This window comes from Pseudorasbora parva, chromosome 17 (assembly GCF_024679245.1).
Source record: "Pseudorasbora parva isolate DD20220531a chromosome 17, ASM2467924v1, whole genome shotgun sequence".
NCBI classification, from domain to species: domain Eukaryota; kingdom Metazoa; phylum Chordata; class Actinopteri; order Cypriniformes; family Gobionidae; genus Pseudorasbora; species Pseudorasbora parva.
This window is the reverse complement of record NC_090188.1, coordinates 29,981,785-30,000,499: the sequence shown is the minus strand read 5'-3', so window position 1 is coordinate 30,000,499 and position 18,715 is coordinate 29,981,785. Positions and strand designations below refer to the sequence as shown.

Sequence of the window (18,715 nt, the reverse complement as noted above, 5' to 3'; positions counted from 1 at the left end):
ATATATATATATATATATATATACACACAAAATTTGTACGCTCTTTATTTTATTAACTTTAACAAATGTCAATTTGTTTTTAATGCTCCAAACAATGTAATAATGACCTAAAAGAAAAAAATCCAAATTTACAATTTTTTTTTTTTTTTCTAATTCTCAGAAAGCCAAATATTTTGGAAATTCCACTTTTTGATTAAAGTGATGATAATCTTTCATATCTCACTGTACGCCGCTATGGTGGAGCCGTTGCTTAGCCTACATCTGCACTTTAGAACACCCTCAGTAATTTCAGAAGCACCCTCAGTGATTTGATTCTGGAACCAGGCCTGACCAGAATCCCCTGTTCAGTGTTTGGTCAAGTCTGACACATTAAAATTCCCAAGAGGAGCTCCATGGAAAGGTAATACAATTTCTTTACTGAAACTGGACAAGACATTTCCCCCAAATTGTACAAGCTTTTCTTTTTCATAAAATTGCTTAAAGCCACAAGCGCACACAAAAGATACCAGTGTGTTTGGTGTAATGCCTTGGCTCACGGTCTCTGTTCTTCGGCGTAATCGCCACCTCCCGAACCATCTCCTGAGTGATCAGATAGCTGTCTGTTTTGATTGCAGCTTAGAGGGCTCTGCACTATAGCAATCCAATCAGTAAAGAAGCACCAAAAGCTTTAAGTTATATTTAAAAAATTGACATGTGTTTTCCTTGTCGCTTCATGAAAAAGACGTGAAAATATTTTTGAATTTGATTTACCTTTCGGAATGTTTTAATTTAATGATGCAATTTTGAGAGAATTATGGACATAATAGCCTTTCCTTAGTATGTCCCAGTGTTGCATAGCATATAAGAACCTCACTTAAATTTTTTTTTTTTATTGAATTATATTCAATTAAAAAGGATTATATTGTCTTAAAACATGATTAATTAAAAAATATAATCTAAAGCTGTCGCTATAGTTTCCTTGAACAAAATTAAACTTAAATAATTTGATTGATTCTATTTAAAATAATAACATTTTAAATAAATAATTTTAAAATAATCAAGTTATTAAATATAAAATAAAGAATTGAAATTTAAATACATTTTAAAAATATGTGATACGCATGTGCGTGACGTCATCGTTTTCACAGATGCATGTTTTGGCTGTTTACAGAGAGCTTTTCAAAAACGTACACTTTGAAACACGATTTCAAAAGTTTGCATTTCAGGCACACAAAACGCTCGTGTCATGTAAATGAACGGCCAAAACACATAAAAACACTTAGGTTATTAGTTGAAAACAGAGTCGTGTAAACATACCCTGAGCCTGGTCTGCAGTCTTGCATGTGTCATTGCTGCATTTCTGAGCATTCTACCTTTGGTTTTCACATGGTCATGGTTATGACCCTGGTTTCTGGATTTACCTGTTTTGAACTCTTGCTTGTTTTGGGAATTACGTCTGTCGATTACCCTAAAGCCCAAAGTATAGTTTTTTTTTTTTTTTTTTTTTTTTACGTATGCACGAAAGTACGCACACAGCCAAACGCACAGCCTTGCAAAGTAAACTTATAGACTCATACGTGTACACAGGCATTCAATGCATGCACGGTTTTGAGCAATCTACAGCCACGAGTTGCAACCCAAGTAAATACTGCCAAAAATTGTATGCATATTCTTCTGATGACAAAATTAGCGTCACAGGCACTGTACGCTAACCCTTGTGAAATTCGTAAAAAGTGAAGCATACTTTGGCATTACATTTGGATCCTCAACCCTTGCATCTTTAAGCAGTTATGTGACAACTTGAAGGACATAATGCTAATTGTTAACAGCTATAAAAGCAATGGCCGCCTGTTCAAATGATCCTGTGGCAGAGGTGGACAGTAACTAAGTAAATTTACTTGAGTACTTTACTTAAGTGTACTTTTTGATTATTACTCAAGTATAATTTTTTTCTGGAAACTTATGACTTTTACTTACCAACATTTGAAAGACAATTATCGTCCGTTTTACTCCACTAGATTTCTATCAAGGTCTTCGAAGTCGAAAGTCATTTCTGTAGCAGCTTTGAAAGTCAGTGGATGATTTTTTTATTCTTTAAAAGGTGTTTGGGTTTTTGCAGAACGCCTTTCAGGAATCACTTTTGTGGGGTCATGTGAAGTTCAATGATTTCCCAGTATTTTTTGAACACTGATCAGTTTATAGCAAAATGGAAGAAGTCAGATGTCAGATGTCAGATGTAAACAGTTGGGAGAATATCAGATGTGTATCAGTGTTCTGGATCCGTGCATTGGGCCTTAAAGTGACAACAACTTTGTAAAGGGCTTTGTAACTATTATACAATTATTTAAAGGAGTTTAAGTTAGTCACATGCTAGCATGTCGGATGGAGCATCACTGGCTTAAACCATGACAGCAAAGTATGCATTTATACAACAATAATGACATAATGCGTTGACATAAAAAAGTAAATTTACTTTTAATACTTAAGTACTTTTGAAAACAAATACTTCTGCACTTTTACTTAAGTAAAAATCATTTTTTACAACTTTCACTTGTAACGGAGTAATATTTCACCAGCAGTACTTTTACTTTTACTCAAGTAATGAAGTTGTGTACTCTGTACACCTCTTTCCTGTGGTCACTTAAAACTATATGAAACTGATTTTTTTTTAATTGTTTTAGAATTTTTGTGCATTGAGTTTTCATAACCTCATATTAATTAAGATACTTCATGGAATAAAAATCTATTTGTCACACTTATTTATTGCTGACTCACTGAGCGAACAACGATTATGTAATCACTGTAGTCTGATTATAAGCATTTTAAAACATAATATAATCTAATTACAAGTACTTAATTTTTGGAATCTGAGTACATAATCCAGATTACATATAATTAGTCACCCAGCACTGCTTATGATGTACTGTAGGTATCCCTGCATTGACTCACATACCCACAGTAGGTTGCTAAGGGCAAAAGTATGTAACCACACTTTGTGTGTATCCACCACAAACAACTCCCTAACAAAGAGCAGAAATTACTCAGCTCTGAACTATTGTACTATGAGTCTGTCAAATCGGTCTCTTCACAGTGTCAGGACAAACGTATGCAGATGCTACACTGTTCTCAGAGTCCAGTCACAGTCCACTGACTGTGTGAGCGGGTGGAGATGACACACACACACACACACCGCTCACAAGAGCAAATTGGAGCACTGCATAGTGCATACACACTCTCTTTCTGTCTGAGCTCAGAGATGCAGTGAAGCAAAAAGCCTCTCCCTCTGGTCCTCTTTGTCAAGCACCAGCACCCTCGCCAAACCCCTGTGTAATCCTGAATCCCTGCGTGAAGATTTATAGGAAATGTTCTCACTGAGGAAAGAGTGTCTATTACGGCCAGCTGATGATAGATGGTCACTTGTGATCAGTAATAAAAGCCACGCAGAATGGACAGTCTGAATAGCTCTACTGTGTGCTCGACCACACAATTGCTCTTCTCACTTTGGGCTCTCCTGCTGAGAAAAGCAACTTGAACCAAGATGGTTCACTGGTCTTTCAGCTTTGCAAAACAGCATCTCTCTAGTCTTGTTAGCCTCCCTGCCTGACCCATGTAAACCAACTGGGAAATCTAACCAGCTGACGAGGGCCCAAAACCCCTCAGTAAATGCAAGACCATTTTTACTTCCATCCATACTTATGTAAATGCAGGTGATGTGGGCACATTTGGCCCTGTTGACTTATAAACTCCTCTCATACATAAAAATAAACACAAAACTCACTTAAAAAATACTTTTTAAATACATTTTCCATCATTGGACATGCATCACATAATTTTTTTTCTCCCCCAAACCATCTATTTCAAGGAACACCTCAATTTCTCATTAATGCAATTATCTAATTAACCAATCACATGGCAGTTGCTTCAATGCCTTTAGGGGTGTGGTCCTGGTCAAGACAATCTCCTGAACTCCAAACTGAATGCCAGAATGGGAAAGAAAGGTGATTTAAGCAATTTTGAGCGTGGCATGGTAACTGATGGTGCCAGATGGGCCGGTCTGAGTATTTCACAATCTGCTCAGTTACTGGGATTTTCAAGCACAACTATTTCTAGGGTTTACAAACAATGGTGTGAAAAGGCATAAAACATCCAGTGTGCAGCAGTCCTGTGGGCGAAAATGCCTTGTTGATGCTAGAGGTCAGTGAAGAATGGGCCGACTGATTCAACCTGATAGAAGAGCAACTTTGACTGAAATAACCACTCGTTACAACCGAGGTATTTGGATTTGTGAAGCCACAACACACACAACCTTGAGGTGGATGGGCTACAACAGCAGAAGACCAGACCGGGTACCACTCATCTCCACTACAAATAGGAAAAAGTTTGCACGAGCTAACCAAAATTGGACAGTTGAAGACTGGATAAATCTTGCCTAGTCTGATGAGTCTTGATTTCTGTTCGGACATTCAGATGGTAGAGTCAGAATTTGGCGTAAACAGAATGAGAGCATGGATCCATCATGTAATGGTGTGGAGGATGTTTTCTTAGCACACTTTAGGCCCATTAGCGCCTATTAAACCCATTCAGTACGATCACAGTAGAACATTTAAATCTGCATTGGGGCTGCCGCTGCCTAGAGAGAGTAGTTTCATGCAGATGCACAAAAGCAATTTCAACCACAGTATCGTTATTTCTGTTAAAATAATTCAAATTATCACAGAGGTACTGGGATAAAAGTTTACAATTCAGAAAAAAAACACTGACGTCCACAGTAGCTATCAAAATAGAAGTGATTTGACACTTCTAATAAAGACTGTATCATTAGATTGTTACACTAGTAGGTGGGAAAATGTATTTGACCATGAATTCAAGAGATTCATTCAAAAACAGGGACCTGCAGTTCCTGCTGTAATGATATGACTAGAACAGTTTGTTGACTAACCCTCTGCCCATAAGAATACGCAAAAAAGGGGGCGTGGTCTTGTTGCTCTCCCACAACACGGGAACCGCTGGCACAATCAGAACTTGTTATGTATTTCTGAAGGAGGGACTTCATAGAACAAGGAAATCAACAGGCTGTTTTTAAGACAGAGAAAACAGCGGTATATAGATAAGTAAATTGTGTGAAAAATACTGTGTTTTTTTACACACGGAACATGAACTCATGTTATATTGCACACTGTAAACACAATCAAACTTTCAAAAACACATGAAAAACGGGACATTTAAGTCTTTATGAGTGAGTCATTGAATCATTAATTCAACTGATTCATAAAAACACTTATTCATCCAGTAATAAAGCAAATTAAGTCTTTATGAGTGAGTCATTGAATTATTCATCAAATAGATTCATTAAAAAAACACAGATTCATCTAGTAATACAGCAAGTCTTTGAGTCATTGAATCATTCATTCAAACTGACCTTTTAAAACAATAATTTATTCAATATTCAAATGATTTAGAAGTATTTTAAATACACTGCAGAAATTAACATTTTTCCAGCACCTCTAGTAAATAGTTGTCTATTTAGAATCATATTTTAAATATGATAATTATAATTTTATGAAACAGATACTTTTACACAGATAATGTGTGTTAAATCATTATACATTTTATTCACAAAATCAGTTTCAAGTTTAAAAACCCAAATCGTTTTTAAACTTTCACTAACCCATGTTTTGTTAGTTTTAAAGTCCCAGTGAACTGGAAGTAGCAAGTGAGTTTTCTTCACTCCACCTCGTGTTCATAGCAGACTGATGGTTGGAGGGGAGTGGTTAAGCATTTTCAAACCGAAGCCGTGAAACTGCCGCGACAAACATCTATTTTCTGTGTATTAACTTGCATTGATTAATTGTTCACCCTCAGACTTTTAATATGTGCTAACACTGTAAATAGATTACATTTTGATATCATGAGGACTTAAAGTGATCCTGAAACAAGAGAAAAACAATAAAATAAAATAAATATAAAACAAAATAAATGTTAGTCTGATGCAAAGGCTCTCTGTGGAGAGCAAAGAGTCAAAAAGCAAGTGTTTCAGTAGTTCTGAAAACAAGCCAGCAGCCTTTCTGATTGGCTGCCTTTGTATTCCTAATGGCCTGTGCAAAGAATACCAGAGACCCCGAGGCATTTTTTGTTCTATGAAAGGACCACAGGAAGGTCAAACATTGACAGACGGCCCTGATACTGTATAATAGAGGCTGAACCGCAAACGCAAAGCCAAAGGGTCCAAGCCTCACTGAGATGACGAGGAACGTTTCATATCTGAATTCAGCTCATCTAGGGATTACAATAAACTTCACATCACACAAGGGTCTGGAGTGTGTGCATCTTCATACATAAAACTAAATTTAAGTGTCTCAAGATCATAGCATGCGCTACCGTATAGAAACATTAACAATGTATTGACTACACATCTTTACAAAACTCCGCCCTCGATTCCATGCAAAATGATTGGTAGGTAAAGACACACCTCCAGGTTTTCTAATTGGTTAATGCATGCAAGCATGCTGACCTGCAGTATTTATTACTAAGACTACACTCAACAATGGTACAAAAATTGCTCATACAAAATGGACTAATTTTACATCATAAGTCTAAAAGAGATTGCTAGAAACTCTATTTATCATCAATAAATTAGCCCATAAATTGACCTTGTCCTTTTAACTCTCTGGGCCTTGGCATGTCTGGGACTTGAACACATCTGCTCATATTTTAGTTAATGCACCTATATGAATATCATTACAAATATTTTTGGATGACTCGTATCCGCGGGTGACCACATGCACCCGCTCATTTTTGGATCAACCCGCACTTCGCTGGCACCTATTCTCTTAAAGGGTTACTTCAGCGATTAGCATATGGCTTTGTATCAGTAGAAACCCTGGAGTATATTCAAATGATTGTGCTTTCCCCCCTCATATCCCCCTGAGACAAGAGATTTATGCATTTTATTTCTGGAAAAATTCCTCCTATGATGCAAATTGACGATATTTGCATCATAGGAGGAATGTTTGGAATAAGGCTAAAGACTACAGCCAGCAGAGGGAGCTGTTTCCGCATGTTTTGAACTCGCGCATGGGGGATGGGAGATTAGACTCAGCTCGCAGGGAGAGCTCAGCTGTCAGCTACAGGCACTCATTTAAACGGAGCTGTGGTAAGCAATGTAAGTGTTTTAACTTCTCAAATTAATTTCTATGAAAGTTAAGCTTGCAAAGGCATGAACTGAAAAACGCCAGTCTGAACTCGCGTTGCGAATGTATGCCGCGAGTGTAGTCGCGATTACCTCAGCTCTCATCACGAGCTCATTTCTCTCACTCCTGCAGTTAGTGCTCAGTGCTGTGATACTCGCGCGGTGACTCACTCATTATATTTAACAGACACGTTCAGGTTTTAATTGTAGTGTCTTCAACTCAGCCACAGTACAGGTGGCTTTGGGAATGGCCTCACAGGGCAGCGAAGCATTCTGGGAATTGTAGTCTTTCATCCCCATGAGACAAAAATACATTTTCTGTCTTTTCTCAGTCTAGAAGGCACCAAATACAAAAATAATTTCACATTTCTACTACATTGATGACCCAGTTTAAATACAGATTCATCTTCCCAGCGCTGAAGTACCCCTTTAATGAGTAATGAGTTTGTTGTGGGCTAAACGTGCAATAAACCAATCAGAGTCTCACCTCACATTCCCTTTAACAGCCAGTTGTGCTGCGAGCAGAAAGACTGAACGCTTCTCCAGAAAGGAATTTATTTTTAATATTTAAATATGTTTGTGTGCTTCTGCATGTCCCTGTGTGTGTAATAAGCAGTGGTGTAAAGTAACGAATTACGAATACTCTCGTTACTGAAATTGAGTATTTTTTCTCAGGAATTGTACTTTAAGTAGTTTAAAAACAGTGTACTTTTATTTTTACTTGAGTACAATTTAAGTGCTGTATCGGTACTTTTACTGCGCTATTTTCCCTAAACCTGCTACATTATGTTTATATTTTTTCCTGTCAATGTGATTGGCTAAGACGAATAATCAGTCCTGTGTGTCCGAGTGTGTGTCCGAGTGAGAGCACGCGTGCTTTATGAAAGAGGTTTGTTGCTGTATGAGGACTGAAATCGTGAAACATCCTTAAACAATTACTGAAAATTGACCGCAGAATTTTCCATTTTCTAATACACGCACAAATGGTACGTGTTTTAGTGCTGCAGAAGCTTGCGCTGCCATCTGCTGGAAACACTTCATTTAGCTTGATTGTTTGCCAAGCTTCAAAGTGCATTAGGCATTAACCGATTGGCACTGATAGACATCCATTGAAATTAAAGTAGTATGAATGCGTCTTGAAAAGAAAGGACTCTGCTTTTTATTTTTATTTTACGTAAAATTGTTAATGTACAACAAATGTTTCTCAAATATTACATGGCTCTATTTCTAGTGCTAGCAGTCAAAAATAAAAAGAAATAGGCCTCGTCAAAGAAATATTTACAAATACAGTTGGTGATCTCAGGTTTTTTTTGTTCTTACTGAGAATCATCCATAAAAGAGTAAGCTAAATTTTTCATTTGGAGGGTATGAGGTGGAATTCATAGCATAATACTCACTACTCTTGAGTACTTTTAAAAGGGCTACTTTTTACTCCTACTTTGAGTAGTATTTAGGACAGGTATTTTTACTCTACTTGAACTACATTTAAGTAACAGTACTTCTACTTGAGTATGCTTTTTCAGTATTCTTTCCATCACTGGTAATAAGCAGAGTGTACGTGAGTTGTGCTCCCGCCTTTAAGGTTCGTTCACACCAAACGCGAATAGAGCGTCTGAGGCGAATGATTTCATGTTAAGTCAATGGAAAGGCTCGTTGACGCGCTTCTGGGGGTCCTGCGGCGCGATAGACGCGCTTCGTGCGGCGAGATGGACGCGATTCCGCCTCATTCGCGTGAATAATGCGAATTTGAAGCGAATTGAGCGTCTTCCGTGATACGCGCGTTACAGGCGAGTGATGCTTTTTGCGCATTCATGCGCTTGAAGCGAATTCGTATCTACGTCCGAGTTGAAACATTTGAACTTTGCCGTCAATTTGCGCCGCGTTAACCAATAAGGAGCCTGCTTGCTGCTGTCAAGTGGTAAAGTGACGTTATAAACCCTGCATATAATTAAAAAAATACTGATATTTTGTCACTAAATGTAGTTTTAATGCTTTTCAGTTGATAATGTAGTTGTTTAAAGCTAAAATATGTGATTTACCTATAAAGACAGTGCCTATTTAAAAAGAACGCTCTTGCGTTTTTGGAGTTGTGAGATCCAGGCGATCTCCGGGCGCTCAGCGCTCGTTAACCCCGGCGAGAGCAGCCTTTCCTCGGCCAGTCCTTCTGGCGTTTGCCGCTGGCTCAGATGTCTATGTAGAGGTTAAACATGACATATACTTCGTCTTGTGTACATCTAATGGCCGATCTTTGGTTCATTTAATCTATTGTTGCCTACCAAATCATTTTGACTGAGGGCAAAGTGAAGTTTTATAACTTTATATTTTATTTAAATATACATTCAGTGAAGATAATCCAGGTAGTCCGTTGGCTGAACCACATGTGTGGCTGTTAATGATTAATATATTTCACCTGGAGCGCCTTTAACTTGCGTCTATTTCGCTTCAAATGCTCGATTTTGCGCGAATGGATTCAAAATGTTCACGCGTCAAACTAGATGCAGTAGACACGATTTTGACGCTCAATTCGCGTTTGGTTTAAACGCAGCGTTAGCCACATATTACAAATGTGCCCTTTAAATAACACAGAAAATACTGCACTGTTGACTTTAGACCAGGGTTTTGTTGGTCAATGGCACAGTCATTTTCAGTTTCCTCAAGATAGCAACACGCCACCAATGCGCCTGAACCCACCTCGTTATATAGACCAGCACGCCCACGGGCGAACAGATTAGCGTGAGTGCATTTGCTATTTAAACAATGTGGCACAGTACATGAAAATGTGTTGGGCTGAAACTAGTAAAAAAGCATTGCATCAGGTGTTTCATAGGGTGTACCTATGTCTCTCTAAACCCAGTCTGTTGTGACTGCTCTACGGCAATACCATCTCTGAATTTTATCCTCAGCTACAACTACAGTGTTTTAGGGAGGGTAAAAGAGATTTGCTGAAAAGAGACTGGAATTGCTGACAACTTGTTTCAGCAGTTTAGAATCGATCTTTAACTTTATTTGTTGTGCACTTTGATCTTTAAAACTTTGCAGGCATGTTTTCATTCACAAACATTCACTATATATAATAATATATAGTGATTATAATAATATATATTATAATATATATTATATATTATAATAGGGCACTCTCTTTAATATTTTGTTCCAAAGACTCCCATTGTCACCATATGGCTGTAAACTCTATTTTCTTTGTTCTTACAAGCCGGGGGGCAAGATGAAATGAGTTTCTGTGGTAATCAACAGCATGCCACAAGCGCTGCCGATAGAGCTTAACCTGTTTTTAACCCTGCACATTCCTTTAATTACACCCCAGCCTGCATCATTTGTCCCTCCGCGAGAACGGAAGCTAATATGTCAAGTGGGTTTGTCTGGGATCAGGTAAACAACGCTCCTGGTTACTTTGTCCATTTGACTAAGCTTATACAGTAATTACTGTCACTTAGAAGAAATTAAGAACGATTTTTTTGATCTAAACTGGCCACTAACAGCAGAACGGTAATTACAATAATCTAGTGTTTCGACATCACACCATCTGAAAGACCAAATTAACTCACTTTTTTTACTGTACATGTCTCCGAGCAAACAGTTTTCCTTATACTGTACAGTTAACTTATCAGAGAAAGGTTACAGGTCAGGCATGTGGTCCACCAAGACCTGACTGTGTGTGTCAGTGGTGGGTGTGAACTGACGAGTTAAGGCGCTGCATGTAAACACTCACTCTTGCTCTGTATAATATATATATATATATATATATATTTATACACTGTATATTTATATGCATACACTGCCATTGCCCCTGGTGAGATATGACACCCCTGGGCTTCATGAAAATTATTGCAGACCTTTTGCAAAAGCACTGTTCATAATTACCATCTGTCAGGCTTGAGTCTGAGGAGTGATGCAGGACGTGTGTACGTGTGTGTGTGTGTGTGTGTGTGTGTGTGTGTGTGTGTGTGTGTGTGTGTGTGTGTGTGTGTGTGTGTGTGTGTGTGTGTGTGTGTGTGTCTGTTTAACATGCTGAGCAGACAGCCAGCGTTTGACTGAGGGAAGCCAATCGGTAGGATGCGAGCATGTCCTTCCCTCTTTGTTCTCAGAAGGACACGCTGAATAAATGCTTCATCACATCTTACCGACAGATGACACGTGTCACGTGTGTTTGCACATGTATCTCAACAGTCTTTTAGGTCACTGACAGTGGTGTATGTGTTACATCTACTGATATAACACATAACTCATATCTACTGACGTCTAGTGTGCAGTATACACTGTTTACCACTATCTACGTAAATGAAACCAATACTGTAACGTCTCGTTCTGTTTGCTACTTCGTTTTTGTTTTCAGCAGTTTAAAGCCACACGGTGACAATTACATTATTCCATGATAAATGCAATATGCTATATTGTTGTCATACGACCTCATCAAGGTCCAATCATTTTCCAATATATTATATATATATATATATATATATATATATATATATATTAAATAAAACATGACATTTAAAACCTCGAAAACAGAGCTAAAACTTACCTTAACAGCTTCAGCATCACATGTTCCAGGTGGACCCTGTGTTAGAGAAATACATCTCAATATTAGTAAATCAAACTTACACTTCAGTTTGGTAGTTCATATGTAAATGTCCTGGGGCAAGAAAGGTTACTTGAGCAAAATCCCAAATTTGATATTGAACCAAGCAAAACAAAATGGAAATTCAGCTTTAAAGGGATAAGTCGCCCAAAAATGAAAATGATGTCGTCATTTACTCACCCTCAAGTCTGTATGAGTTTCTTTATTCTGCTAAACACACAACAATATATACATTTTGAAGAATGTTTGTAACCAAGCAGAAAGAACAACCATTCACTACCATAGTATTTTTTTCCTACTATGGTAGTGAATGGTTGTCCTCTCTGTTTTGTTACAAACATTCTTCCAAACATCTTTTTTGTGCTTCCATTTTTGGGTGAACTCTCCCTTTAACTGCCTGACACACCAACCAAGACAACATTCGCTGTGTATTAGCCTGTGTTGCCCACGACTGCAGCAACTACACCTGCACATGTCCTTGACAAAGGTCACTAGACACATCAGCTCAACTAAATATCCTCGACAGATAAGGGCTCCTGGACCGCACGTGGCGTTCCTCGACACCTCGAGGCCGGGGGAGGATGTCTGTGCCGCTCGGGGCCCTCCTACCCGCCAACGACAACAGGCCACTTATAAATGCCAGCTCCCGGGAACAGAAGCAAGGCTGGTACATGCCATGGAAATTATCCAGACACTGCCATTTAAAAATGTCACTCTATAAAACCACTTCCCTCCCGACTCTTATGACTTTGTAGTTAGCACTGTAGAACTTTCTTGTGGTGTAGAGTGACAGATTTACAGTAGCATGTGTGAAAATAAAGGCTCAGTCACTCTTAGTATTCCGAACAGATCTGCCGTTTGCAGGCAATATTTGCAGATCTTTTTGCAGTTTAGGCTCTGGTATAAAGGTGCGTTTTGGTTGATCGGCTCACAAGTGGACGATGCTAAATACAGGTGTAAACGGGATCTAAAACATTTTGAGCTTGTCTGCTTTCGACGACATCCAGAGGTAGTCGGAAACACATCTGACCGGATTGCTTTTGTACTTTTAAAGGATTATTTAACTTTTAAATAAACTTTTGCTGATAATTTACTCCCCCCCATGTCATCCAAAATATCATGTCTTTCTTTCGTCAGTCGAAAATAAATTAAGGTTTTTGATGAAAACATTCCAGGATTTTTCTCCATATAGTAGACTTCAATGGGCCCCAAATGGTTCAAGGTCCAAATGACAGTTTCAGTGAAGCTTCAAACGGCTTTAAACGATGTTGTTTTAAACATATTGATATTTGAAGTTATTTAAAATGAAAAGATACTTTAAATGTGAAATTAACACCGCCAGTAAGTGGCAACATATCACTGTTAATGAGTGAGTCAAACATTGAATAAATAATTGAGCCATTGAGATAGCCATCTTTCACTGGCGCGTGTTGTTTCAAGACGCAAAACTGTCCTGTGATCTTTGTTTGGAACTACTTTAATTGGCGAAATAGAGCAAAAAGGCAATATGGTGTCTAAAAAGGATGTAACTTAATATTATCTTCTTGTTTATTGAACTGTTGTATAACATGAATATCATTTGTAATTATACTGATATTTGGAGAAAAACTGTACTATTTGTATGATATTGGTCAACTATATTCAATTATATATAGCTAAATATAAATCATACAGGCATTTTGCCCCTTATTTTGAATTTTGGGGGTATTCTAAACGCATTTTAATAGAAATCACGCAGTGAAAGCATGCATTCTAATAAATATGCATGTGCACGAGTCAATAACATGCTAGAATAGCCTACAGAGCATGTGTTTGTTTCTGTTTGGCTTTTGTAAAGTGAGGGACTTACTCAATATTGTATCACACACCTACAATGCAGCACTGGTCCAATCGGACAAGTGACAGCTCCACCCCGAGCGTCGTTCATGCTGGCCAGGGGCCATACCGTCCTTATTGTCAACCCTTAATTACCTCATGCGGGCCGGTCAACGATACCCAGAGGGCCGGATGTAGCCAGCAGGTCGCACAATGCCCAGGTCTGCTCTAATGGCTAATATTACCCATAAACCATTGCGAATTGGACGAGGATTCGATTAGAACTACAAGTATGACGGATGTGCGAGTCCAACCGTTAAGTAGAGATGTTTAGATAAAGTGATTTGAGTGATCAATTATCATTATTTTACTTGACAAAAATTTATTAATTCAGTGCTATTCACATTATATTTGACCTACAGCAGCAGTTTGAACTTTTGTAATGATTCATTTGACCATTAACTTTTAAATGCATCATTATGTTTAAACTGCAAACACGAGGATAATCTCTGCATTTAAGTCCCACACATGGCAAATCAACGTGCGACAACATTTCTCTCCGATACGGTAGGAAATCAAACTGAATGTGGAGGATTTGATCTGTGACGATGATTGACCGCAGTTTAATCGGTGATGGGATGTGCATAACTAAGCGACGGACTCCGCTAAAGATGATGAAGAAGTGTGTCCCAAAGCTTGCATACTCTTCTGCTTCACACTAAAAAGTATCCACTTCACAAAAAGAGTGCATTCTTTTAGGCTGTAGTATAAGTATGCGGATTGGGATGCAGGACAGGTGTAAACGATTACAGGTATGTCTCCCTCGTCTACTTGTGATCCAATCAACCAAAATACATCTTAATACCAGATCAGATGTTAACAGGGTGTTAGTAAATCTTTAATGGAACAGTTTAACTAAAAATGCAAAAACTATCCAAAAATTATTATTTTTTTAAAAAACAATGTTGGTATTCAGGCTTTAAAAAGTTACAAATAATCACACAGAATAATAGAATAATATTATCATAAAAGTGCACAATATTACAACTGTGACAATGAGTGCTAACCATGATCAACTAAATGCCAAAATTTCAAAAATATATGAAGTTTGCAGCTCTATTGTTGCAGTAAACTTGCACAACGTTCTTAAATTAATAATTTCTAGATGCATTATGGTGTTGTCTGTTATTGCAGGGACATCGACTTTACAATTTTAGGCCCCACTTTATATTAGGTGGCCTTAACTACTATGTACTTACATCAAAAAGTAAGTACAATGTACTTATAGTGTTCATATTATATTGCAAAGCACTTTTGCTGATATTGAGGTGGGATACGGGTAGAGTTAGGGACAGGTGTGGTGATATGGGTCAGTTTAAGGGTAGAGTTAGGTGTAAGGGAAGTGCCATCTGTGTAATTACAAATGTAACTCCAGAAATTAATTACAGACGTAATTACATGCAGGTAATTTTGAAATGTAAGTAAAATGTAAAAACATTTATGTACACAATAAGTGCATTGTATCAAATGATTAATTACAATGTTAGTACATAGTAGTTAAGACCACCTAATATAAAGTGGGTCCCAATTTTACACACTCAAAAACATGAACTTGCACTGTTGTTAGTTGCACTCAAATCATTCTTGTTCACATAACTTAAACAACTTGTATAACTAAATTAACTTAAGTTTACTGAGAGAGCTGAGGATCACCAACAACAACCGCCCCTGTAGTGATCATTTTACACAGGATAGTTTTATAAACTTTAGTCTGAGACAACTGGGATTCACTGATAATCCGCTGTTACTGGTGAATGGTGAACTGGTTAACCGACTATCTCCCGCTTTCATCCTCCCGTCTCGCCAACAGCCGGTGCCGACATCATCCGCAATAACGTTACGAGCCCACCAATGAGTGTAAGTTTCCTTGTGTGCTTGTGTTATAATTACAGCAGACACGTTATATTAGTTCACAGTAACCAAATCCTGCAACCCTCTAACGTGATTTTTTTTAAAAATTTTATGTAAGTTACATCAATATGATTCCTTAGACAAGTGATTTCAATTATTATATCTGTAAACCTGTATATATTATATCTGTAATATCTGTATTATATCTTTTAGTTTGATATGTGACTATAAAGTGGCAAAATACACTTTATTCTATGTTATTTATTGCTAGCCAAACTTTATTTGGCTACGTTTATGCTAGTTACATAACTAGCTAAATTGCATAAAACGGAGAGGAAAAAAGCACGGACCATTCTGTTGCAGATCGAGGGGGATGATGTTGGTTATCGAATATGTCGAATGTGTCCTCTAACGGCGGTTTCATACTGCACGCACAAGCAGTGAGCAGGAGCAGCGCGTATGGAGAGCAGGAGCCACGCGCTATTGTGCATTCACAATAGTGAATTATGATGGGAAGCATATATGCTGTAAATGTTGTATAGATAGTTTACATGATAAAAGTAACCTTAATATGCCTTTGGGTTTAATAATTTGTGTGATTATTAACGGTGAGTATTATTAGTAAACGGTGTGAATGCTCTAATCTGTTAACATGGGTGCCAAAAAAAACACGCACTGCTTACGCCGTGCTAACGCGTGCAGTGACTGTGAAACTGGCCTTAGTTTGTTTCTGGCTCTGGAGCATAGACCGTAAAAAAAATACTGGGGGCTCAAACATGTATGGCATTTGAGTGAGGCGGAGGTAGCTTTCCCGCGAGTGGGGGTGGTTTCAGCGCAGCCAGCGGACACGCCCCCAGCGTTTGAGAGCAGAGAATACTGCTCATTTTTTCAAGATTTTGATTTTAGTTACTTGGCGACCTTTACTATCATTCAAATTTTTTTCTGTGGTGTGACAAACTCAGATCACATACTTAATTTTGACTTTACAGGGTCTTTAAACGTACTCAATATAGTTGTGTGGAACCTCTTGACGGTGCTTTTTTCAGTAAATTGAGTGGGAGTGGTTGTTTTACATGTTAGTCAAATGTCCTCTTTGCTGGTCCTTGACCAATGAAAGCTGTGAAAGAGGATACGCTAGTCTAATCAGTGAATAACTACTTACATTTCTGTCTGTTCCTCAAACATATGACTTCAGAACTCTTACATTATATTTCACAAGTCAAATGAACGTATGATGCCTTTGCATATTTTATTTAAATTAGAGTTTGAGATCCAGTTCTCATTTATAGTTCCTGCATAGACAAGTGTGAACCAGCACAGCCTGTCAAACGGGTCAAAAAAGTGTCTGAATTTTCCATTTTGGGTGAATTGTTCCTTTAAGTATTTATTTAATATGGAAATGCATTAATCACTTTTTTCCCTCTCAAAAGAGATTCCGTAAAGCTGGCAATGTTTATCCAGTTCTATACATGTGGGTACAAACACAAAGCCAAAGGCAACGTAATATGCCAGCAATTTCTGATGCAACATACGTTTCAAAGCCAGAAGTGCGTGCATGTGTGTTTTCTCCTTCACACCCATTTTTATACTGATGCCACGGCTTTGATGAGATGACTATTTATCAAGCAGTAAACTAGGGCCCCTTTGAGAGCCTCATCAGGATCTTCAATAACACTTATGCATGGGACTGCTCTTAATACGGCCCTCTGGGCTGCTTGAAATCGTAATTTGAAACGTTGAGCCACACAGCATGTGTGATGAAGATTTCACTCAAACCAATGCAAAAACCAAGAAAGCTCTGCTCATCTGGAGGTGGGTAAATATAGCAGCAGGTATCTGACCATTACACACAATATTACAAATTTTTTTTGCTTTTTGAAGCAGATTTATGACAACAATTATGCTTTCTGATTCCGAAATAAATGATTTGCAGCAGAGGGAAATTAGGAACAGAAGTGATCTGATATAAACTAAATGGGGCAATTGAGTTCCGTTACTATACACTATAGTGCCAAAAGTATTGGGACACCCCTCCAAATGATCAAATTCATATGCGCCAATCACTTCTATGATGGCAGGTGTATAAAATCAGGCGCCATGCAGACTGCTTCTACAAACATATGTGAAAGAATGGGTCATTCCCAGGAGCTCAGTGAATTCAAGCATGGTACTGTGATAGGTTGCCATCTGTGCAATAAATCCATTCATGAAATTTCCTCACTACTAAATATTCCACAGTCAACTGTTAGTGCTATTATAACAAAGAGGAAGCAATTGGGAACAACAGCAACTCATCCACAAAGAGCGTATATATTTACATTTACATTTATGCATTTGGCAGACGCTTTTATCCAAAGCGACTTACATTGCATTTTAAGGTACACATTTTACATTTTTGTCAGTTCTTGCTTTCCCTGGGAATCGAACCCATGACCTTGGCGTTGCTAGCGCCACGCTCTACAGTTTGAGCTACAGGATGTATTTTATATAAGAGCATGAAGGTTGAATTAGCAGTATTCAAGGTGCACTATGCAACTTTCTGTCCACTGGAGGGCGCCTATTCTAAACAAAGGCGTAGTTTGATGACGCCAAGTGTGAGCGCAGTATCTTAGGATATGTGGTCTTCACCTCACAGCCGGCGGAAAATAGGACTCGGACAGAAATCATGTTCATTGATGCGGTTATTACGTTACTGTAGTATGAAGCAGAGCAGGACAGAGTGTTGTGCAGAGCACGGCCACTGGAGCGGTTGTTATACAAACACACGGTTCGCGAGTACCGGGACTTTTATTATGACGGGACGGGACACTGTCGACGGGCGCCCGCACTTCCGCTTTTTCCGGTCATGATTATGAGGTAAAGCAGCTCTGTTTATCACATTAGATACATTTAAGTAAACCTCCGCTTCGCGTCGGGGTCCTGATCACTCTGTCGGGGTTTATTCTGCGATAACAACCGGCTGGGTGTACATTATCCCGCTTATTACACGGCTACTAGTCTCAAATAAATAATTATTAGACACAAAATACTGTCTTGAGATTAAATATTTTATTAGCTCTTACGCAAAGCTTCCGTGAAGTAAAACAGTTCCAACCTGCTTTAAGCCTTAATCTATTGCTGAAGATTTGCCATATGCCCTTGCTAAATGTTGAAAATGAATGCTGAAAGGGTTAGTCCACCCAAAAATGAAACCAAGCCTATGATTTACTCACCCTCAAGTCATT

At 38.3% G+C, this 18,715-nt stretch overlaps 1 protein-coding gene across 3 annotated transcripts in view; it reads right to left on the bottom strand.

Annotated features, from left to right (window-relative positions):
• LOC137045021 (collagen alpha-1(XIX) chain) overlaps positions 1–18,715 on the bottom strand; it is a 305,351-nt gene that overhangs the window by 95,579 nt on the left and 191,057 nt on the right. For 2 of the 3 annotated variants that reach the window (XM_067421446.1, XM_067421447.1), the window contains exon 16: positions 11,709–11,744. In XM_067421446.1, the coding sequence (XP_067277547.1) occupies positions 11,709–11,744 (36 nt within the window). Of the gene's footprint in view, positions 1–5,783; positions 5,907–11,708; positions 11,745–18,715 lie in introns of those variants that run through there. The other variant, XM_067421448.1, reaches the window with a different exon arrangement.